Source organism: Camelina sativa, chromosome 17, assembly GCF_030686135.1.
Source record: "Camelina sativa cultivar CO46 ecotype springtype chromosome 17, ASM3068613v1".
In the NCBI taxonomy this organism is placed as follows: Eukaryota; Viridiplantae; Streptophyta; class Magnoliopsida; order Brassicales; family Brassicaceae; genus Camelina; species Camelina sativa.
This window is the reverse complement of record NC_141896.1, coordinates 36,962,674-36,984,363: the sequence shown is the minus strand read 5'-3', so window position 1 is coordinate 36,984,363 and position 21,690 is coordinate 36,962,674. Positions and strand designations below refer to the sequence as shown.

The following is a 21,690-nucleotide window of genomic DNA, read 5'->3' as shown; positions in this document are numbered from 1 at the left end:
TTATATATATATATATATTACAAGGAAAATTACCTTTTTGCTTAAAAATAGAAAATGGTTAAGGAAATTTGACAAGTAATTCATATAATTATACTTTTTTTTTTAATTTTCACAAGACTTGTTTTTTAAGAGTAATTATACATTTATAAAAGAATAATTGTAAAGGTTTTAAATCAAGCTACTGTTTGTTATAGAATTTTTTTTGAGTCAACTACTACTCACAAATTTTGTGACTTTATGCGTTATATATTTGTTATAAGTTTTATCAATGATATGTAATAATGTAATCTATTTTTTAATAAAAATATGGATTCTTTATTTTATTTATATAGTTTTTATAACGATTTCCTAATCATTTGTGGCTAAAGCAAGGATTGCATTTTATCCGCCCAGCTATTGTCTTGCCCATCACCTTTGGTCTACTTTTCTAGACTTTGATTTCCATAAGAATGTTTCCCTTTTTAAGTTTAGGCTTTGTTTTGTTTAGAGATATGCTAGCTTTTGTTGTGTGCAGTTGGTTATTCTCATGGTTGTTTGTTTGTTGTGGTTAATAGCTTCTTCATTTCATCATTGTGCTTGTTCGAGCTCAGTTTTATCGAGTTGCTAGGCTTTGCTCCTTGTTCTTACTTTGCATATTTGTTTATATCTGATTGTGTTTTATAAGGCTTTTAAATAGACGATTTTGGACGTTGTTGTCGTCATCATCTCATTTGAAAGCATTTCGGGTCCTTGCTTGGCGGGTTATGAAAACTTTGGTTCTATTTCTAGAGATTGATTTTCTTCATGATAGGAAGTGGTTAATATTAGTTTTGGATTAGCCATCAACATCATTGATAAATCTCATCTGTAGGTGGTTGGAGAGAAGGGCTATTCTTGCATCTTGAAACTAGTATGTTGTGTAAGGGTTATATCTTGTTGTTTATATTCTTAGTTTAAGGGTTTGTCTTTTTCGGATTGAAGTTATTTACTTTGTATTTTTTCTTTTGATTTTGCTTTCTGCTTCTAGGAATTTTTTGTTGTTCGTTGATTTAATTTTTTTTTTAGACTTTAGATTCGGGAATTTTTTGTTGTTCGTATTCTTTTATGTTTTATAATATCATGACCAAAAAAAAGATTACTGACACTAGTCTCTGCAAAACTGATCATTTATTAACATTTAATTATAAATATCTCGTATACTTTTAAAACCAACAACCAAAAAAGAGCATAATTGTACTCCATTCGTCAGTAATGCAAAAAACGCTTAATACTCCATAGGGTCTAGAGACAGTAATCAATAGTGTGGCAACTGGGCAAGTCACTTGTCAAATTTTAATCAATAAATTTGACAAATATACAGTAAATACAATTAAATGAATCATTATTATATTCCTTAAAATGTGATAAATTAATTTAATTTGCAGAAAAACGACAAATCAATTAAGGAAAACATAATAAACAATGTGACTTATTACTCCCTCTGTTTCATATTAAGTGTCGTTTTAGGATTTTTCACACATATTAAGAAAATTATTAAATTTTCTATCATACTCCTTATTAATATAGTATACAATTTTTCTATTGGTTAATATATTAAATCAGTAGGGATAAAATTGGAAAATTTACCAAACATTTACATTGGAAATACAAAATGACACTTATTTTGAAACAAAATTTAGAGTCTAAAATGACTCTTAATATGAAACGGAGGAAGTATTAACAAAAAAAGAAAAGATTACTGACACTACTCTCTGCACAACTGATATTAACATTTAATTAGAATTTAGAAATATCTCCTAACGGAACCTACTTTTAAAACCAACAACAACAAAAAAACTTAATTGTACTCGTCAGTAATGCAAAAAACGCTTAATAAAGTCAGACAGTAATCAATAGAGACAGTAATCAATAGTGTGGCAACTGGGCAAGTCACTTGTCAAATTTTAATCAATAAATTTGAAAAATATACAGTAAATACAATTAAATGAATCATTATTATATTCCTTAAAATTTGATAATCTAATTAATTTGTAGAAAACGACAAATCAATTAAGGAAAACATAAACAATGCGACTAATTATTCCAGATTTAATTTAAGTTATTTAATTGAAGAATATCAAAACTCAAAAGATTCAAAACCACCACCACCACTTCGGTAAGTAAAAAAAGATGAGATTTTTGTTTACTAATTTTGGTTCGATACGGTACAAGTCCGGTTAACTGACATTAAAATCCGGTTAAATGACATTAAAATCCGGTTAATAAAATAAACCAGTTGGGTTAAATACCAGAATTGACGGCGAGAGTGTCGGTGGCTGTGTTTTAAGGCAGAGAGACGTCACTTGAGAACACTGACAAGTAAATATAATAAAAATAAAATTAAGAAAAAGGAAGTGTCTTTTGACAAAATCATCACAGATTTGTGAAAAAAATCTTGTCTCTTTTTTTTTTTTTTTTTTTTCTAATTTTTTTTTCCTTTTTATTAACGATCTGTAAATTCTCCTCAGTTTCCGTGAAACCCTTGGAAAAACCCATTGCTCTTTTCGAGAGAGAGAAGGAGGAGAGGAGAGTGTTTGTAAGAAGAAGAAATGGGTGTGGATTTGAGGCAAGTGGTGGCTGGGATTCTCACCATTACCATGTTTGTGATGCTTGGACAAATGCTTCATAGAGATTACTTCGATGCTCTTCAGGTAATCCCTAACCCCACCCACCTGCGATAGTGACTGAGCTTAATTCTTTGAGAAGCAGATCTTGTTTTATACAACCCTCAATCCCAATTGAAACAAAAAAAGAACCTATCTTTTATTCATTTTGGATCGAATTTGGATTGTATTGATCATAAAGGCTCAGACTTTGGAGAGAACGATCGATTCAGCTGTTTTTTTTCATCTATATTGATTGTGAAAGTTTCAAGCTTTTTTGATTCTATTGGTAGCTTTGAAATCTCAAGTTCTGCTTTTGTGTTTTGTGGGGGGTTTACAGGAGAAAGTTCAAGGAGATGCACATGATATTGAATTCAAGGGATCAAAAGTAGCTGTTGAAGATGGACTCGTTAGAGCTATTCAAGGTGTGACTAATGGACCTTGGATGGAGGATAGCCATGAACTTAAACCTTGTTGGTCCATTTCCCAATCTGGTATGTTCCCTCAGATTAGTTATCTTATTTATGTTCTCTTGTAGTTTTTGGTTTGTTGTGTGTTAATGCTTCTTCTGGTGTTGCAGATGAAGCAGTATCATCCAAGGGTTATGTTACATTCTCCTTAACCAATGGTCCTGAGTACCATGTCTCTCAGGTATCCTTTATATGTAAAATTTCAATTCTGTGAATTCAATCTGAATTTCCTTTAGACATATGTTCTTATCTTTCCACTGATGTTTTTTTGTTGTTTGACTTTACCATCTTGTTTAGATTACCGATGCCGTGATGGTGGCAAAGCATCTTGGAGCAACTCTAGTGCTTCCCGATATAAGAGGAAGCAAACCTGGAGATGAAATGTTAGTGGTTTTTGTATTAAGCATTTTGGTTTCGTCAAATTGTGTGTTTCTTTAAGGTTTATGAACACATTCGTAATGCTTGACCAGGAACTTTGATGATATCTATGATGTGGACAAACTTATTAAAAGCTTGGAAAGCGTCGTCAAAGTTGTAAGAAAACTGCCGAGCCATGTATCTCTAAGAGATATAGCCATTGTCAAGGTTCCTACCCGAGTTGCAGAAGATTACATCAAGGAGCATATTGACCCCATCTTCAAATCAAAAGGGAACATAAGAGTTACAACCTATTTCCCTACGGTGAACTTGAGGAAGTCTTCGCAGGGTGCTGAAACTGACCCTGTCTCTTGTTTGGCAATGTTTGGTTCCTTGGAGTTGCAACCTGCAGTGAATGATTTGGTTGAATCTATGATTCAGCGGCTGAAGACACATAGCAAGAAATCCGGTGGCCGTTTCCTAGCCATAGACTTGAGGGTTGAGATACTTGAAAAGAAAAATTGCCATGAAGCAGGTGCTGTGGGATCCAAAACCTGTTACAACGCACAGGAGATTGCATTGTTCTTGAGGAAGCTTGGATTTGACAGTGATACAACTATATATCTGACTCAGCCAAGATGGGAGAGCAGCCTCAATATTCTTAAGGACATTTTCCCGAAAACATATACTAAGGTGCGTAAATCTTTCATTGTTTAGTCTCTGAAGTTGTCACCCATATGCTAATCTTGATCTTTTGTTTCTGAAAAATATAGGAGTCGATAATGCCGTCAGATAAGAAATCGAAGTACCTTGAATTAGAAAATTCTGAATATGAAAATGTTATTGACTTCTACATAAGTTCAAGGAGTGATGTATTTGTGCCAGCCATTCCTGGTCTGTTTTACGCCAATACAGTTGGAAAAAGGATAGCATTAGGCAAGCCTCAAGTTCTTGTTCCAGCAGAGATCTCAGGAACATCTGGTCGTTCTACTGATTACATCTCTCCCTACATCTCAAAGAAGAACCATTTGGCGTATTCATGTTTTTGCTGAACTTATGAGGGAAATGTTTTGTCAATGTGATCTTGAAACCAAAATCCTTGAAAAGAGTCTTGTCACTAAAGTGTAAGCCAATCTAGTTACCTGGGGGTTTCCGGTTGTTTAATATTGATAAGTTTAGCTCAATACCGATTTGATTTTAGTCCAGTATTCTCATTGGGGTTGTCTTGTTTAGGAAAGAGAACTCTATAAGTTACAATTTTAATCTATTGTTTCATACTTTTTACATACTTTTCATGTCGTAGTCAAAGGAGGAACACAGAGGATACAGGGAAACAGTTTTACTGTTCAAATATTACTGAAAATTTAAAACTGTAAAATGGAGAAAATGCAGCAACCATACTAGAACAATGCAATGTACGTTCATGTAAATGTTTTTGGATCATGAAGAGATGAAAATGATTGAGATTATTGAACTAGTGAACATGGTCACAACGATCAATGGCTCTCTTGATTTATCTCCCCAGTTCTTCCATGAGTTCTAGATATCTCTAAAGCCAGACACTCGTTGAGCTCCATAACAACCTGACTCATGCGTCTCCTATTATTACAAGAACGAGCTACACAAGTGCGTGCTATCTCCATAGCTTTACTGACTGAGTTGGGATCAAAGTCACTGTTTAGCCTGGGATCAACAATCTCTCTAGTACTGCCTTTTTCAACCTCTAAATCAACCCACGTGGAAATGTGAGGACTTTCACGGTTGCTGTCAATGACAGGCTGATTGGTTATCAACTCCAACAGAACAATTCCAAAGCTATAAATGTCGCTCCGTTTGGTTAAACGGTTTGAGTTGAAGTACCTGCATTATCATCAAGTGACTCAGTATTACTAGTTTATAACACCTTCAAGTCCATTAAGAGTTATGAGATGGTTCCTTACGTGTCATGCAGGTATGGATTTCTTCCAGGCTTGACATAAATCTTATTTGACGCCTCTATGTCAGGGTTAGTTGGGGAGGATCTCGACAACCCGAAATCTGCCAGTTTCGCTTCAAAGTTTTCGTCTAGTAGGATATTTGTCGGCTTAACATATCTGTGAAGGACTCGCAACTCGCTATGCAAATACTCCAGACCTGTCAAAAGCACTCTACAAATATCAGTTTCTGTCATGAATGAAAAAATTCTGTTTCAAGAACTGCAGCTATAAGTTACCCTGTGCTACTCCAATGATGATTTTTAACCTGCTTTCCCAGGTAAGGACATTACCAAACTTCCCTGTTACATCGAAAGCAAATGCAGTTATCGTTTACAACTTGAAGAAAATACTAAAACTAGAATGTGGTTCATACCAGATAGTTGATCTTTCAAGTCTCCATTTGCGACGTATTCATAGATTAGTGCCAAGTGCTCACCATCATCACAGTAACCAATGAGGCTCACCAAGTTTTTGTGACGAACTTTTACAAAATCATGAACCTGATCAACCAAGAAAACGTTCAACTGATGAATATCTAATATTTTTTTTTCAGAGAATGAATAATCCAGTTTACTACCTCTTTGGTAAACTGTTCAATGTTATAGATGGAGGCTCGGTTTAGCATCTTTACTGCTACTTGTTGCTTGTTTAAAACACCATGATAAACTACACCAAACCCTCCTTTGCCATGAACTCTATTGAACTTGTTGGTCATCTTTTTAACCTCGGCATACGTGTAACTATTGGCTGGGATGTACACATATGGTTCATATTCAATAGTGGAATCCTCTTCGTCTGCATAACCTACATAGAAAAAAGTTGGGTAAAAATGGTTAAGAAAACGAAAGGTACTACAGGACAAAACTATAAAGTTCCTAAATGTTTTGATCTTTGTGCATTCGACATACAGCAAATGAACTTTGATACGAAACGCCTCAGGCCTGTCACTTCCGTCATCGCCTAGAATGCAAACTGGTTTATCTGGTTCATGGCCATAAACACACGAAAGAGCATAAGAACTTTTGCTAGTCAACTCTAAGACAATGTCAACTTCTCGGGTGGGTCAACTTACGCGTTTTCCACTCATACAAAAATAATACAATATTCATTTATGTTTTCCCTCTGCAAATAACATACAAAACAACTTGTATCTATTTCAAATGTTCCGTCAAGATGGTATAAACATCTGGATATCAAAATCTTGAAATCGGGCTTGTCACTGCCATCACCCTTCATCATCACCTAGGAATGCAACTGGCTCATCCGTTTCTTAGGGAAACACCATAGCTAAAATAGCAAAAGAGCACAAGTCAACTTTTAAGACAATGTCAACTTCCGTTTTTTCTTTGGTTTGACTAAGACAAAAAGCTCTGTTCATATGGGTTCTTTTCTCTGCATTAGTTGACGAAACATATACTTGTTTTACCATGCTCATACACACACACATAAGATAATGATGCCTGAATTAAAGTGAATGCTATGGGCTGCTGACGCATTTGTGATCTCCCATTGCAAAGGTGATTCTGAAGCGGCTATTGAAGCTTTTAATTGGCCACGGTACTGCGCAGTTTCTAATACGCAGCTTGTTCTCAAGTGTTGAAGTGTGTTCTTATAAGTTGAAATCGAGGAAAGCTAACTTGATTGCACGAGCGATTGTTAATCCTCAGTGGTCCGGTAAGGAAAATTAGATTTGTGACAAAGCTAGATGTTCGGAGCATCCTTGTTATTGTAATAATGTGGATCATGTGCATGCTAACTAATTTTTACTACCCTGCCTATTAACTAACTATTGATTGTTTTGATCATGTTGCAGTAATCAAATTCAGTTCTCTATACACCAATGGTCTGACACTAAACTACCAAGTGCTAAACATTAATTTTGTGTATATATAAAATAATATTGATCTGAATCACATCTCAATGTTTCTACAAGCCACAAGCTTCTTTTTTTTTGTGTGAGCATAGAAGATAAAGTCAACACTCATGAGACTTCCAAGTCTTCTACACCAAAAACAAGATAAGAGGGAGGAAGCCATCTGCAGAGTTGGCCCAATCACACACCTGGCAACACTATATCTTCATGAGGCCATGCTTTTACCACAACCAAACGTGTGGCTTCCATTTCTTGAGGCCAAGAGAATGGAGAACATCAGAATGTATCGATAATCTGACCTTTGAATAAAGCGAGTTTCTTCAGATCATAAAGATGGGTCTGTAGGATTGTGTGCTTCGATGTCAACATGCTGGATTCCAGGGACAAGCTCTTGGATCTCTTTCTCTAACCGGTCTACTTCGCTTCCTAAAGCCGTGACAACTTCCTCACCTGCAACAGATTACTCAGTATATTTTTCAAGCATGGAACATTAAATATGACAAATCCAGAAGTAGAACTTGACATTTGCGTACCATAGTTTGACATAATCTTGAGCATTGCTGAATCATCTCCATTCTTTGCGGCCTCCCGAAACTGAGTAAATACACCATCAATATTCAGAAATGTTGAAGTAACTAACAACATATTTAACTAATGGTAGTTAACAGATTGTTCATCAGTTAAAAGGACACAGCTAGGAGATAAAGGCTGCAAAATTAGTTACCAGTTTCGCCCACTCTTCACGCCCAGTTCTCTTCAGATAGTTTTGAACAACCATCTGCCCGTTGAAATCTGTTTGAATATAGCAATTAATACAGTGCCCAATGTAATCACTCAAGGAGTCCGGATAGAATGATCTTCACTCGCTAAGATTTTGCCTCTGTCGTTCATATTTTCAAGTATAGGGAACAATCCAGTTCTTTGAGAGCAATAAACAGTTCAAAATACTCACCTATTTCAGCTTTAAATCTGAAGGATCCAGGACCAATCACTTCACTTTTGCAATCATATAAGGCATCTACAACCTACACAACAAAATATTCAATACTGAGCCCACCTCTATATGCGTCAATGTCGTGATATATGAGATTTCCAAGTTATGATAAGCAGAATTTATACCGTGTCATTCCTTAAAAACTTAAGAACTTTACTCATGTCTTGATCATCCATTGCTCTTCCAATCAAGGCATGTCGGTTTCGTTGAATGAGAAATATAGCAACCTAGTAGAATTTATACTTTTGGTTTAGATATGTAGTATAGAGTGATAAAGAACAAGTTAAGGAGAGCACAAACATACCATTCCAAGTAAATTACCGACTACAATTGACCCTATAGGATCATAAATAGGATTTCCTGTCATCCTAACAGCAACAAGAGATGCAGCAGCAATTGCCAAACCTGCCACTGCAGCGCCATCCTGTGCATTTACAATAGTTAGTTAACGGAAAAATAAGAGCATAATACAGTTTAGCAGTGTTTTATAATAATTCACTCTAACAACATTCCATAATTCTGTTTCTATATATGTTCAAATCAGGTCCAAGCTATAAAGTAATAATACCTCAGTCATAACAGCAACAGAAGTAGGATCATGACCACGCCATATATAGTCTCTTATGGTCATGCCTTCTTGAGCAGCTCCTTTTTTAACAGACTGAATCGCAACGAGAAGCGAAGCACCTTTACGAAATACAGATTAACAAACAATATTCAGCATGTAGGCTTGAAACATAGCTAGACCAACTTCAAGAAAGGTACACATAACAAAGAGGCAGAAAGATCAGGAAAAGTTGATACCTTCAATTACAAAAGAACCACCAATTACCAAAGCAGCATATTCCATATTCGGAGGTGGCTGAGAAAGATTGTTAGAATTGATTAGCAACCAAGAAAATGTATGAGGAGTATTTAACAACCAAAAAGATCATATAGAACCAATTACCGAAGAAGTCCACAAGTTCTGCACTCCATTGACTATGGTAGCACCAGACCCAAGGCAAAAGATGCCAACAGCAGATATCAAGGACCATACAAATCTTTCTTTTGAGTAACCATAGCTGAGCAAAGTAAAAAAATTGGCCTAAGGATTTCTTCAAACAAGAGAAAGCTGTTCTGTCATAGAGTATACAAGATTTACTAGAGAGACTCACGGATGAAGAGCATCTGGCGCACGCCTTGAGCTACTGAGCCCATAAGCAAGAAGTGCCTACAACATCAATATGTATCAGTTTTTCTGCACCTAGTCAATATAATAAACTGGATAGAAAAGCATGACAGCAACAAACCTGGTTGGCGAAATCAGCGACGGAGTGAACTACTTCAGCCATTATAACATGGCTAGAACTTGTCCACCAAACCCCAAACTTGAGCGAAAACACGAGGAAGTTGCACCATAGTGCAGTAGTGACAGCTCTTTGACTGCAAAATAATCACGGGAGCATAACTCAGGAGTTAGGAGAAACACCCAATAAAGATATAGCTAGGGGACTAGAGAAGGACACCGGGTAGATGGAAGAAGTTCCCTTCTCATGACCTCCCTTGGCTAACTCAATGAACTTCACAAAGTAACAGAACTACTAAAGCACAACAAAGGCTATAAAACTGAACGCAAAAAACAGAAGCTAGCTAACACTGTATTCTACCAAAAACAAAAATACCAGAATGAAACTTCATGAGGATACAATAACAGGTGAAATTTTCCACTTTTGGAACCCAAACAACCAGTAAACAAAATGTATTTAGCTAACGGGGGAATCCAATATAACCTCTTGAACCAAATATACACAACTTGATCACTCGAAGTAAACAACTCACATTACAAACAGTAATGAATCCTTACCTGTGTTGATCATTGATCTCAATTCTCTTCACTTGTTTCGCCCGAGTGAAGAAACCTGTACACGAAGCAAAACCCATAAACAAATTTCTCCAAACTAATAAGTAATCCCAAAAAATACAAAAAAAAATGAAGACTTTAGGTCAAGGAAGAGAAGGAGAAGACATACTCCGGTGAGAGGAGTAGGAATCAATCAAAGGAGTATCCGTATCGAGAGAAACAGAACATCGCACACCAACAAGACCTTTGTTTGAACAATTGGTGGAGAGAAACCCTCTTAATTGAGGATTTGAACGGATAAGAGAAGTAAAACTCCGATGAGTATCTACAACGAACCCATCGTGCTTCTTCTCTTCGAACAACGAGAAGAAGTGAAGTGAGCCGCCGACACTTGCTCTGCTGTAATAACCTTTTCCTGGAGAATGAAGGAGGCGAGACAAAATCCGATGCGTTGATTGCATTTCAGAGTCTTCTTAATAAGAGCATGCAAAGATTGGATTTTTCTTTTTTTTTTTTCCGGGGGAAGTGAACAAAAAATTCCCAAAAAGGAGAAAGCTTTTTGCTTTGTCACGAAGTATTGAGATTCTTTGTAAATTGGGAAAGAAAGAGAAATGCGAAGAAGGAAAAAAAACAATTTTTTTGAGTTCGTTCGTGGTAAGGTGAATAATTTTCACAGTGATAGGGCTCGGCGGAGGAGGTCTCTTCTCTGCGTGTTGTCCATGTAGTTGAGGAAGACAAGCACACACACACAAAAAAAATCTTTCTTTTTTCTATTTTTTTTTTTAATTAACGAAAAAAATAAAGTGAATTTTAATACCAAAATTATAGAAAATCAAAATATCTTCTATTGTTTGAAGATATTATAATGTTTTTTGTCCACAAAGATTATAAGAATATTCGACTTTGAACCATTTCTTTCTTCCCAAAGCTTAGCTCAGAAATTAATCAATAAAGAAAATTATAATGTTATTTTAAGACTTATAAAACTGGTAAAGACGAAAAAGTCAAAAATATATTACAATAAAAAAGAAACTATGACAAAAAAAAATTCTAGATTTTCATGATAAGATGACATAATTCTGAGAATTTTTTTTTTTTAAAAAACAAGTATGGAATCAAAATATCTTTCACCAATTCTATGTAAAAATCTTTTATGCCATTGAAACCAAAGGATCAATCACAGTCGCACAGAACCATTTTTGTTTTCTCCCTTTTTTCTTTTTTTTTTGGCAATTTCCTTTGGCTAAAATAATATCACAAGCCTTTTGTTTTTTTTTTTTTTTTTTTGTATTTCAGTTAAACAAGAGATAACATGATTCACTTCACATGGGGGATAAGAAGACACTCTTTTGGTGAGATCTTAAATAGTGTTAGTTGTCTCATAAAGATAAAACAGAGTCTTCAACATTACATCAGAGTTCAGACAGTGTATGGACCAATGCAACAACGGCCTATGCAGCATTTCAAATATCATAAGATAAGCAATCATCGCAGTGCAATATATAATAAGCCGATTACATAAGTGACAGATCAAATCCGGATAACCTAAATCGACGCAGATTCTTTCAAGAGAATGATAAAAAGCTACAGCACCTGAGGTGATTCTTGAGATCTTCTCTTGCTTGTAATGGCAAGAGCCCATGTGTTCTCACTGTGAGTCGCTTACGTTATTGGCCACTGATATCATCATTTGACCAGCCTCAAGATTTGCATCCTGCAAAAATAGATCAGACTTCCACATGTCTTTATAATAATAAAGACGAACCAAATTTTGTTTAGCTCCAAAAATTGTCTGCTCAAAAACTTATGTTGCTTACCTCATTCTTACTTAAAGGAACATTTAGGGGTGTCTGAGGAGAAGCGCCTTTGGATAAGTCCCTAAGGGCACCCTGAAATTATAAATGTCGTCATTTAGACAGACTACTTATCGAAACAAAAGTGCAACAGGGTAAGAAAGATAGAGAGAGAGAGTTGATCAATTGAGAAGCAAGTATCAGCTTGCCTTGTTTGCCCACATAAGTCCACATGCATTGCAAAGTGTTCTAGGCCCTTCAGGTCCACGCCGCATCATTGGAGTTGACTTCTCGCCGATTCCACAGTGCCGGCATCTGACAGGTTCCAGAACCATTCAAAGAAAGTATAATCAGATATGTTGATTATGTTCTTAAACAAATTCTGGTTATGCCAAAAAATTTTCATCATTTATAAAGACTTAAACGACAGCTGTCTATTCCAAAGTCACTATCTCATTTGCAGGCCTGGGAGAGCATTAGATAAAAATTTGTTTGTACTTTGTACAAGTCCTTTAATGTTACAAATTAGTATAGGCCATACCTATCCTACATATTACGTATGAAATGTGTATTTCTTGGATCATTGATAGATTTCAGAGTTCTAGTACCTCTACAACATTTCTGGAAGAATCAACTTCTTAAGATGCTTAGCAAACTCATAATCTCTATGTTAAGTTGGTTCAGATTAATAAATAAGTCAGATACTTGAAGTTTAAATTCAGAGCATTTATAAACTTACGAGATCTCTTGATTCTGCGCCTCGCTACCTTCTATAGCCCAGGTTTGATTAGAAACCCAGCTAGATCCAGCAGATGCAGCTTCATCATTGTTCGACTTAGCAGATGTGAACTGTCCTTTATTGCGTTGCATCCTGTATAACGGAAAAAGCAAAAGCAATCAAAGAGCAGACCTTCATTACGAGGGTGCAAACTCAAAAGGATGTATCACTAGACTAAGTTGTTGATTTAGACATTAAATGTACCTCAAAGCAACTTCCTTGCGGACTGTATACCTAATCTTCTTATCAAAATTCCTACCTTTTCGCTTCTCTCGAAATCTGACCAAAGAAGCTAACCGCTGTGGAATACTAAACCTTTGAGGAGTACCAGGCAAACCCTGTATCGTTTATCTGTCAGCAAAGCACAAAGGAAGTGAACTTATGTCCCAAAAATAGTATCGAATGTTTTATTACCAATGCCCTATTGTTCTGATGAGCTGATCCTAGGCTTGTAGGGGGTGCCTGAGGCAATTCTCGTCCACCCAATAATAGAAGCACGGCTTGAACCTACAGAAAATGTTGAAAAGAAAACAAGAGGCACTCGCACATTAGACTCACTAAGTGGAGAACACAAACCAACTAGTCAGTTATAGTCAAAATAGATTTATAATGTAACGAGAAAATTAAAATTGAATCACCTTTTCAGGCAACACACTGTCAAAAACGTAGACTTGGCCCTGAAAAGACAATGTCAACTGATCTCCTTGTTCACTACCACGATCGACTACTTCACCACGATTGTCTGTTATATTTCCCGGGTGAGAAGGAATGTCTGCTTCCACTCCCTCACTCATTGCACCAGCATTGCCACCATCAGCATGGTCATCAACCATGCCGCTTCCATTGTGGATGTGGTGCAAAGCATGATGTTCATATTGCACATGCATTGGATCTTGAGCTTCTCCAATGTGCATCCGAGCATTGCTTCCATGAAGGTCCTCCATGGTTGCTTTTCATCAATTAACCTGGTTCAAAAAATGAAAGAGAAACAAATTTACATGAATCTGGAAATTTCAAATATAAACACCTAAGTTTCAAATACAGAAAGGGTTAGAGCAAATAAGCACGATTCAGAGATGATCAGCCAAATCAAATCAGCTCTAATTCACATATGACAACCTTTCTTTCTTGGTTACTGGAGCAACTTACACAAATCAGCTCTAAGCAAGACTATACAATATATGTAGATGAGAAGATCCGATTTTGGACATCATCTCAAGTAACAACAACCAGAAAACCTAATTTTGAACATTAAACAGAGACACCAACTCAACAAGTTCCAATTAACAAGCAACAGAACCTAATTGCATCAACCAGATCCAACCCAAAAATTTCTAGCTTTCCACTCTTTAAGCCTAACACAGACCACATCATACCAATTCCACAATCTAACTCTTGATTTCAACCAAACAAAAAACCTAAGAGACAAATAGCAAAATCCTGCAACAAAGCTATCCAAAACAATTATAATAGCTTTCCCATTACGATAAAGGAAACCAAAAAAGACTTCAGATGAGGTACCTAAATCGTGAGAGCAACACCAAAAGAGAATGATGAAGAATGTCGAAAGGCTCCAGGAGAAACCAAATACACACGACGGAAACGGTGAAAGAAGATGATCAATTGAAAAGCTAGGAAGCGATGAACAACAACCCAAAAAGGAGAAGAGACACCAAAGACTAGAACACCAGCGAGACGAATACAGAACCGGAGAGAGCGTGAGAGAGCAAGAGAGAGAGAGACGGAACGGTGAAATGAAAGCAGTAGAGGAGGGGGCTAAAGAGACTCGATTTATTATTTTATTACCAAAAGAATAAATAAAGGAAAGTGATGGAGAAAATAAATAATTTGTTTTTTTTCTATTTTCTTTTGTAAAGTTTCATTCTTTTTTCGTCTTCCTTCTCTACACTTCAACTTAAAATCGGATCTATAACTTTGGCTACCTGAGAAAGCTAATCTCTTGTATATCTCTCTGTTCTTTTACTCTTCCAGATCAGAGGATTTCGAAATTTGAAAGCTTTTTAGCTTTTTGTCTTCCTCTGTTTCATGGACACTGATTTTCTCAATTAGTCTCTGTTTTTGTTGAGTGGTGTGGGGGGTGAGATCAGATGGCGAGAAGTAGATCGATCAGTGGTTACGGGATATGGAAATATTTGAATCCTGGGTATTATCTCAGACGACCGAGACGTTTGGCTTTGCTTTTCATTATCTTCGTCTCTGTTTCTATGGTTGTTTGGGATCGTATAAATCTTACCCGAGACCATGAGGTATGCTCTTTTCATAGGTTATGGTTTAGGCCTGGAATGGTTTAATTGCCTTCATAGCTTTAAGGTCTATAAATGAGATTAAGAACCTGATTAAGTTAAGTTAATATTTTGTGGGCTTAAATTCAGCGATTCCTGATTAAGAAACTATGTGACCAGAAGTAATAAAAATGGGGGCATTAATTGAATGATTCTCTTGTGATCATTTCTCACTTGTCTTGTACTGTCTCTGTCTAATAGTTCTATTATGTCTTGCAGGTTGAAGTTTATAAGTTAACTGAAGAAGTTTTACGGTTGGAGCAGATGGTAAGATTATATATTTTTCTCTAACTCTAGACTTCGAGGATTTCTTTGGTTAAGTCAGGACTCTGTTTCCGCCTTTTCTAACATCTTCGTGTGCACGGTTGTTTTATTTGAAACGTATGCATCACTAGAGTAGGCTTCTTTTCTGGAAGTATGCATGTCGAAGCCTACTTAGTTTTAGATGGACTCTGAATAACTTAAGACCTACTGAATCTTGAGGACTATGGGGGTTTGTAATGTCTTTCTACTTTTTAGCTAACTAGCTGTATTTTCTGCTAGTTAGAAGAGCTTAAAGGTGAAGGAAATAAGCCTCTGAAGACTATGGTGAATGCCCCAGAAGATCCAATTGAAATCCAGCGAAGGCAGAAAGTTAAAGAGGCAATGATCCATGCTTGGAGCTCATATGAGAAGTATGCATGGGGAAAAGATGAGCTTCAGGTATAATATATTCTCAAAATAAAATTTACCATTGCCAATACATCATCTAATGACTATGAGCTCTACGAGCCAAAGTGCCTGCTCCTTCATTGTCGTGTTGAGCCTTTTGTTATGCGCTTATCTGAAGTTACCACATTGTACATAGGCCTGCATTTATTTTGTGAAGTACTAAGATTATTTTCTGCTTGCGCACTGGAAAAATCTGTTGGTCTGAAGTATGTTTGTCTTTCCTTTTTTATTGTCAGCCTCGGACAAAAGATGGCACTGATAGCTTTGGTGGCCTTGGAGCAACTATGGTAGATTCATTAGATACACTCTATATAATGGGTCTAGATGAGCAGTTTCAAAAAGCGAGAGAGTAAGTAATTACAGGCTCTTCATGATCATGCATCCTTTTTTCTAAGTCGCATAACTGTTCCCGTCCATTATCAAATTCCAATTTCTTACGGGGCATATATTTGCCATCTTCATTTGGTCTTGTCTTCTATTGCAGTTGGGTTGCAAACTCATTGGATTTCGACAAGGATTATGACGCCAGTATGTTTGAAACAACCATAAGGTTGCTTTAACAGGTTTACTGTGGTTATTTTCTGTATCTATCCTAGGAAGAGTCAGTTATATCCAGTTATTAGTTGGTTCTTCATTGACAAGAGTTGTGGAAGTGGAACGGATATATTTCATCTGCTTATGTTCTTTCTCTTTATTTGTTTCCAGAGTTGTAGGGGGACTTCTCAGTGCGTATGATCTTTCTGGGGACAAAATGTTCCTTGAAAAAGCTAAGGATATTGCAGACAGATTATTGCCTGCATGGAACACTCCAACGGGTATACCGTACAATATTATCAACTTGAGAAACGGGAATGCTCACAATCCTTCGTGGGCGGCAGGGGTGAGTCCTAGATTACTGAGTGCCCTGTCAGTTGTTGTATTGTGTCATCGTGAGAACAAGACATTGGATGTAGAACTTCTGTAAGCCTACCATTAGATGCACATGTTTTTCGTTTCTAGAGATCATGGCCTTTTGCTCCAGCAACTGTGTGCTCTTGTTCTCTAGTTGACTTAGGTTCCTGATCATGTTTCTCTAGGACTCCTTAGACTCTACAGCTTAAAACTAAGTTCTGACCACTTTAAGAGGCTTCAGCCCTGTTTACAAACTGAGATCTGGTATCACCAGAAACAGATTCTTCTTGTTTCTCTTTATGCAACAACTATCATTCTTGTTTGAGGCTTAGACTTTAAAAAGGGGTTGTTTTTAGAGTTGATGGTAACTATAGTTTCTTAACTAAAGATAATTTGTTTCACTAGCAATCACATACTACATGTTTGGAATGGGTACCAAGCGCGATGGGGTTTAGATATGTTTAATCGAGACATGTGGTCTGTCAGTTTTAGCTTATTGTTCCATGTTTTTTCTGTACTAGGGAGACAGTATTCTTGCAGATTCCGGCACTGAGCAGCTCGAGTTTATCGCCCTTTCCCAGAGGACAGGGGACCCAAAATATCAGCAGAAGGTACACGTGTGGTTTATAGATCATGGGAGATAATAAGTTTGAGTATGTTCAGCGCATGGGTGTGCAAAGAGGGCAACCTATCTACATTAGTATTAATGCTAAAGTAATCATTTGCTGCTCAAGATTGACTTGTTTGTTAACTCGTGTCTCTCAGGTAGAGAAGGTTATTACAGAACTGAATAAAAACTTCCCTGCTGATGGTTTACTCCCCATCTATATAAATCCGGATAATGGTAATCCATCGTACTCTACCACAACATTTGGTGCCATGGGAGATAGGTAGTTTCTTCCACCAAATCTCATTGTGTGTTTTGGATTTCTGACCTGACTTTACTCTCTGGCAGTTAATAATAATTTGGTTTTACAGCTTTTATGAGTATTTGCTCAAAGTTTGGGTGCAAGGGAACAAAACATCCGCGGTGAAACCCTATAGGTAAGTAAAGCTCGATGCTGATATATTTTTATATATATATATATATATATACCCAAGTATTTCCACTAATAGCAAAAATTGTAGCGACTAAGTATTTCTCAATGCAATGAATTCAGAGATATGTGGGAGAAATCAATGAAAGGTCTGTTAAGCTTGATCAAGAAATCAACACCGTCTTCATTTACATATATATGTGAGAAGAACGGAAATAATTTGATTGATAAGGTAAATACAATCTATCTAATATCATTTCTCTAAGTCGAGAACTTTGCGGGTATGACATTGTTTCTTTCTCGATTATATTCAGATGGATGAATTGGCATGCTTTGCTCCTGGAATGTTGGCTTTAGGAGCTTCAGGTTATGGCCCTGAAGAAGAGAAAAAGTTTCTTTCACTCGCAGGAGAGGTACATTAGAATCTCAAATGTATATAGAGCTTTAGTTAAGTTTCTGCTGTCTGCTTATTGTTGTTTCCTCCCATTTTACTGCAGCTTGCCGGGACTTGTTATAACTTTTACCAATCGACACCAACGAAACTCGCGGGAGAGAACTATTTCTTTACTGCAGGCCAGGTTGGTAAATAACGGGTTGATTTTGCTCATCTGTTTGTAAGTTAGTTGGTTGGTTTGGTCATATCCACAAGCATGTGATTTTAACAGGACATGAGTGTTGGAACATCTTGGAACATTTTAAGACCAGAAACCGTTGAGTCGCTGTTTTACCTGTGGCGATTAACTGGGAACAAGACATATCAAGAGTGGGGATGGAATATATTTGAAGCATTTGAGAAGAACTCTCGCGTAGAATCTGGATACGTAGGCTTGAAAGATGTAAGTTTTTTCTGCCAGGCGCATCTCCTTCTTTCGGAAACTTGCATCGTTGTTAACGTTTGCTTCTCCATTTCCAGGTCAATTCAGGTGCTAAAGACAACAAGATGCAAAGCTTCTTCTTAGCTGAGACTCTCAAGTATCTCTATCTTCTCTTTTCACCTTCATCTGTTATTTCATTAGACGAGTGGGTTTTCAATACAGAAGCTCATCCACTTAAGATTGTGGCACGGAATGATCCGCGTAAACCAACTATAGCGCTACGCCAGAGGCGGTTTGGTCATCAGGTTAAGGGCTAGTAGACAGTTTCTGCTCAAATGGATTTTTATTATATCAACAAAGGTTAAGGCACAATGTTGTATCAGTTTCGATTACAGATAAAGAACAGATGGACAAAGTTTTTGCCACAGCAATTAGTAGAAGTACTTTACTGTTTCCTATGATTTTTGGATTTTTAGAAAGAGACTTCTCACTTGACTATCATTATAAGATTTTAAACACTTTGCAAATGAGAACAATCAAGATTGACCACAGAGAATAAAAGCATGAAGAAGGCTTTGAGCAAAGTGAGCTTGATCTGATGAACCTGAGACAACCACCAGTCCTTCAGTAGCCCCTGCTTTTGGATCATGCACAACCACATTCGCTCCTGATACCTATTTATTTTGGTTTACAAACTGTAATCAGATGCAGCCTTTCAAAAGGATCGTCTGCTCATATATACTACTGGCAACTTACCTGCTTAATGTAATTCAGGTTACTGCAGTTCTCACCATAGACATGGCCTAAGTATGCTTGAGGAACCACAATCTCCACATTTGCGCTTGTCATTGCTGGAATCTCACTGCCAACACCATAACCAAAAGGCAATCATATGAAATTAGTGGATAAACTTGCTTCGATAAGTTTCTGGCATTCAAAGTCATTTGGTTTAAAGTGAACAAAGAAGACGACATGAAAGTTACCTGCCAATGGGTTCATTTCTCAAAGCAAACCCATGGTTTACATCTGGAGGAACCATACCACCAGGATGGCCATCAACAACCGGCTGGCAATTGAGAAATATTAATCAGAAAAAGGACATGACAGATATACAAGGAATAAAAGCTATTGATTTAACATACCTGCGGGGTCCAAGACATTGGGGAAGGTGGCCTGTCAAATCCAGGACCATGACAATGTCTTTCTGTATCATATGTAATAAGTAGACATCATTAAGAAATAAGAACTGAGATAGAGGCATGTATCAACTGGTAAACATGGGTTGGGAATAGATCAAATACCATGGAATCCTCCTACTGGAGAATGGTAACGATCTGGAGATGCTGGATACTGTCTCGGTCCAAAAGGAGGAGGCGGTTCTGGATACGGACCCATGAACGGCGGAGGTGGACCACCCATTCCTTGAAAAGGAAGTCTTCCAGGAAACATCGCTTCACGAAGCCTACTTGTTATTTGGAACAAAGCATCTTGTACAGTCTTTAAATTGCCAATGACCTACCAAACCAAAAAATTGTTGTCAAATTACAAGAAATGTGCTGAGTAGAGAGAAACTTATCAGAGCACAGATGTTATATCAATTTTACCTGTACAATCTCATCATGCTGAGATTCATACTTTGTAGCTTGATCTTTTGCAAAGACACGTATGCTGGCACCAGTTGCTCTCCTCATTTCACTTATTACATGACCCCCTTTACCCAACAAACGACCGATATATGGAGAATGTACAAGAAGCCGGGCAACAACTGCAGCAGTAGGCTCAAATCCAATGTCAACGATTCTATTATGCACACGCATCACACCATCTTGAGCAAGAGAGTGCCTTCTCTCCAAGTTCTACAACAACACAGACTGATGAGACGGAAGTATTCTATATGATATACATAAACCATTCTTTTGGATCGAATAAACATACCTCTCGTGCAGATATCACAATAATCCGCTCCTCCGAATCATGAGTCGGATCAGACACCTTGATGGACGCACCAGTTTCGTTTTGCAGACCTCGAACCACAGCTCCACCTTTCCCTATCAAGCTTCCAACTTTATCAGCGGGGCATAACAGCCTAAACGCAACCTCCTCTTCAACAACAGGTCTATTAAAAGGTCCAACATCTTCAGCCATTGGATTAGGAGGAGGAGGATGATCCCATTGAGGATGAAAGTCCATAGAATGATACTCAGGCGGATAACCAGGCTGAGGAAATGGACTCTCTTCCCAAGTTGGAGGTGCACCACTCTCTTGAAGACAGTTCGTAACCAACAAAAGTGCCTTCTTTACACTCGAGAACTTTCCAGTCATCTTCCACACCAAAAACATTACTCTAATCAGCAAAAGCACTTAAATTGAATTTGCCAACACTATACAAGAACACTAGAAAGGACTAACCTGAATCACAACATCTCCCGGGAAAGCACAAGGAGGAATCTGATCAGTAGATGAAATCCTAACAGTAGCTCCACTATCTTCTTCAATCTTCTGAACCATCATCCCTCCTTTACTTATCATCAAGTAATCAACTTGATTGCTTCTAACGATCATCCTACATAACCCTTCACTCTCACCTTTCTCCAATTCAACACCGTCGGCAGAAGCAGCATCGTCACCAAAAACTATTCTCTCTAAAACCCTAAGTAAAGCCATCTGTGCCGAAGACGGCGCTCCCTCGTCATTTCCTCCACCGCTCGTCCCGGCACACTCGCTCCCTTTCTCTTGCTTAGTCTCATCGGAGCTAGGGTTATCTGGATTACACACATTCGAATCTTCCTTCTTCTTTCCGCTAGGTGCGATGATCAACACTACACGCTCTTCTGAAGGGACGGGAATGTCATCGATGACGCGGATTTTGGAACCGGTTACTGATTGGAGGTGGCGAATCACAGAGCCGCCTTTTCCTATTATTGCACCGGTTCTTGTGGCGGGACAGAGTAGGCGGAAATGTACAGACTCTGCCGTCGCCGCCGGTACTGTCGCCGGTCGCTTAGAGGAAGAGAACTCCATTAGCGTAATAAACACAACGGCATCGTTTCGACCTTACCATTTAACTCAAAGTGTAGTGTTTAAAATTATCCTGATTTTGGTATATAGTTTAAAACAATATAAAATTTATTATATTTGCCCAAAAATAAAATTTAATTATGAAATTTTTGAACAAACATAAATTTTTGTAGACTTAATTTTGAAGTTTTGAAATAAAAATTTGTAATT

General features: G+C 37.3%; 6 protein-coding genes across 8 annotated transcripts; 2 read left to right on the top strand and 4 right to left on the bottom strand.

Moving 5' to 3' along the window:
* The first annotated feature begins 2,289 nt into the window (after window positions 1–2,289).
* LOC104758474 (protein MANNAN SYNTHESIS-RELATED 2) lies at window positions 2,290–4,734 on the top strand. Its single transcript, XM_087495337.1, has 6 exons — window positions 2,290–2,669; window positions 2,962–3,115; window positions 3,202–3,272; window positions 3,389–3,474; window positions 3,562–4,141; window positions 4,222–4,734. Exons 1-6 carry the CDS (start codon window positions 2,568–2,570, stop codon window positions 4,498–4,500), a joined length of 1,272 nt encoding a protein of 423 aa, XP_087351463.1. The 5' UTR covers window positions 2,290–2,567; the 3' UTR covers window positions 4,501–4,734.
* Window positions 4,698–6,484, bottom strand: LOC104758475 (putative LRR receptor-like protein kinase At1g51890). Its single transcript, XM_010481351.2, has 6 exons — window positions 6,333–6,484; window positions 6,002–6,228; window positions 5,798–5,924; window positions 5,661–5,723; window positions 5,389–5,581; window positions 4,698–5,308 (listed from the first exon to the last, which is right to left on the bottom strand). Exons 1-6 carry the CDS (start codon window positions 6,379–6,381, stop codon window positions 4,945–4,947), a joined length of 1,023 nt encoding a protein of 340 aa, XP_010479653.2. The 5' UTR covers window positions 6,382–6,484; the 3' UTR covers window positions 4,698–4,944.
* An 807-nt stretch (window positions 6,485–7,291) lies between these two features.
* Window positions 7,292–10,968, bottom strand: LOC104758473 (metal tolerance protein C4). Its single transcript, XM_010481349.3, has 14 exons — window positions 10,304–10,968; window positions 10,138–10,192; window positions 9,584–9,716; window positions 9,449–9,504; window positions 9,241–9,355; window positions 9,096–9,153; window positions 8,860–8,978; window positions 8,596–8,715; window positions 8,417–8,518; window positions 8,250–8,322; window positions 8,022–8,089; window positions 7,831–7,891; window positions 7,597–7,747; window positions 7,292–7,485 (listed from the first exon to the last, which is right to left on the bottom strand). Exons 1-13 carry the CDS (start codon window positions 10,593–10,595, stop codon window positions 7,623–7,625), a joined length of 1,377 nt encoding a protein of 458 aa, XP_010479651.1. The 5' UTR covers window positions 10,596–10,968; the 3' UTR covers window positions 7,292–7,485; window positions 7,597–7,622.
* A 519-nt stretch (window positions 10,969–11,487) lies between these two features.
* LOC104758471 (GATA transcription factor 28) lies at window positions 11,488–14,512 on the bottom strand. 2 transcript variants are annotated; one of them, XM_010481347.2, is made up of 8 exons: window positions 14,227–14,512; window positions 13,344–13,670; window positions 13,120–13,212; window positions 12,910–13,043; window positions 12,667–12,798; window positions 12,137–12,242; window positions 11,952–12,023; window positions 11,488–11,848 (listed from the first exon to the last, which is right to left on the bottom strand). In XM_010481347.2, the coding sequence occupies exons 2-8, from the start codon at window positions 13,647–13,649 to the stop codon at window positions 11,783–11,785; spliced, it is 909 nt and encodes a 302-aa protein (XP_010479649.2). In that variant the 5' UTR covers window positions 13,650–13,670; window positions 14,227–14,512; the 3' UTR covers window positions 11,488–11,782. The 2 variants fall into 2 exon arrangements, with proteins under 2 accessions (XP_010479649.2, XP_010479648.2); XM_010481346.3 differs by having other exon boundaries at window positions 11,488–11,866; window positions 14,227–14,365.
* Window positions 14,513–14,576: 64 nt separating this feature from the next.
* LOC104758469 (mannosyl-oligosaccharide 1,2-alpha-mannosidase MNS1) lies at window positions 14,577–18,923 on the top strand. Of its 2 annotated transcripts, none has more exons than XM_010481344.3 (14): window positions 14,577–14,972; window positions 15,228–15,275; window positions 15,552–15,710; window positions 15,956–16,068; window positions 16,204–16,269; window positions 16,425–16,599; window positions 17,132–17,221; window positions 17,376–17,500; window positions 17,589–17,654; window positions 17,771–17,879; window positions 17,962–18,060; window positions 18,145–18,225; window positions 18,313–18,483; window positions 18,561–18,923. In XM_010481344.3, exons 1-14 carry the CDS (start codon window positions 14,814–14,816, stop codon window positions 18,777–18,779), a joined length of 1,680 nt encoding a protein of 559 aa, XP_010479646.2. In that variant the 5' UTR covers window positions 14,577–14,813; the 3' UTR covers window positions 18,780–18,923. The 2 variants fall into 2 exon arrangements, with proteins under 2 accessions (XP_010479646.2, XP_087351462.1); XM_087495336.1 differs by having other exon boundaries at window positions 14,729–14,972; window positions 16,204–16,282.
* Window positions 18,787–21,635, bottom strand: LOC104758470 (KH domain-containing protein HEN4). Its single transcript, XM_010481345.3, has 8 exons — window positions 20,872–21,635; window positions 20,398–20,784; window positions 20,067–20,318; window positions 19,764–19,977; window positions 19,605–19,666; window positions 19,446–19,528; window positions 19,219–19,324; window positions 18,787–19,136 (listed from the first exon to the last, which is right to left on the bottom strand). The coding sequence occupies exons 1-8, from the start codon at window positions 21,481–21,483 to the stop codon at window positions 18,999–19,001; spliced, it is 1,854 nt and encodes a 617-aa protein (XP_010479647.2). The 5' UTR covers window positions 21,484–21,635; the 3' UTR covers window positions 18,787–18,998.
* Window positions 21,636–21,690: the final 55 nt, after the last annotated feature.

Excerpts from the sequence above, each read along its gene's own strand:
- LOC104758474 (XM_087495337.1), top strand. The coding sequence starts at position 2,568 with ATGGGTGTGGATTTGAGGCAAGTGGTGGCTGGGATTCTCACCATTACC. Across the intron at positions 3,116-3,201 it reads TTGGTCCATTTCCCAATCTG|ATGAAGCAGTATCATCCAAG; the intron begins GTATGTTCCCTC and ends CTGGTGTTGCAG. Across the intron at positions 3,475-3,561 it reads AGCAAACCTGGAGATGAAAT|GAACTTTGATGATATCTATG; the intron begins GTTAGTGGTTTT and ends ATGCTTGACCAG.
- LOC104758475 (XM_010481351.2), bottom strand. The coding sequence starts at position 6,381 with ATGACGGAAGTGACAGGCCTGAGGCGTTTCGTATCAAAGTTCATTTGC. Across the intron at positions 5,925-6,001 it reads TTGAACAGTTTACCAAAGAG|GTTCATGATTTTGTAAAAGT; the intron begins GTAGTAAACTGG and ends TTGGTTGATCAG. Across the intron at positions 5,582-5,660 it reads CATCATTGGAGTAGCACAGG|GTCTGGAGTATTTGCATAGC; the intron begins GTAACTTATAGC and ends TGCTTTTGACAG.
- LOC104758473 (XM_010481349.3), bottom strand. The coding sequence starts at position 10,595 with ATGCAATCAACGCATCGGATTTTGTCTCGCCTCCTTCATTCTCCAGGA. Across the intron at positions 9,505-9,583 it reads TCGCTGATTTCGCCAACCAG|GCACTTCTTGCTTATGGGCT; the intron begins GTTTGTTGCTGT and ends TTGATGTTGTAG. Across the intron at positions 8,979-9,095 it reads TGGTTCTTTTGTAATTGAAG|GTGCTTCGCTTCTCGTTGCG; the intron begins GTATCAACTTTT and ends TATTTCGTAAAG.
- LOC104758471 (XM_010481346.3), bottom strand. The coding sequence starts at position 13,649 with ATGGAGGACCTTCATGGAAGCAATGCTCGGATGCACATTGGAGAAGCT. Across the intron at positions 13,044-13,119 it reads ATCAGAACAATAGGGCATTG|GGTTTGCCTGGTACTCCTCA; the intron begins GTAATAAAACAT and ends TAAACGATACAG. Across the intron at positions 12,243-12,666 it reads GCGCAGAATCAAGAGATCTC|ATGCCGGCACTGTGGAATCG; the intron begins GTAAGTTTATAA and ends GGAACCTGTCAG.
- LOC104758469 (XM_010481344.3), top strand. The coding sequence starts at position 14,814 with ATGGCGAGAAGTAGATCGATCAGTGGTTACGGGATATGGAAATATTTG. Across the intron at positions 16,069-16,203 it reads CAGTTTCAAAAAGCGAGAGA|TTGGGTTGCAAACTCATTGG; the intron begins GTAAGTAATTAC and ends CTTCTATTGCAG. Across the intron at positions 17,880-17,961 it reads GAAATAATTTGATTGATAAG|ATGGATGAATTGGCATGCTT; the intron begins GTAAATACAATC and ends GATTATATTCAG.
- LOC104758470 (XM_010481345.3), bottom strand. The coding sequence starts at position 21,483 with ATGGAGTTCTCTTCCTCTAAGCGACCGGCGACAGTACCGGCGGCGACG. Across the intron at positions 19,978-20,066 it reads AGCATGATGAGATTGTACAG|GTCATTGGCAATTTAAAGAC; the intron begins GTAAAATTGATA and ends TTGGTTTGGTAG. Across the intron at positions 19,325-19,445 it reads AGAAATGAACCCATTGGCAG|TGAGATTCCAGCAATGACAA; the intron begins GTAACTTTCATG and ends TGGTGTTGGCAG.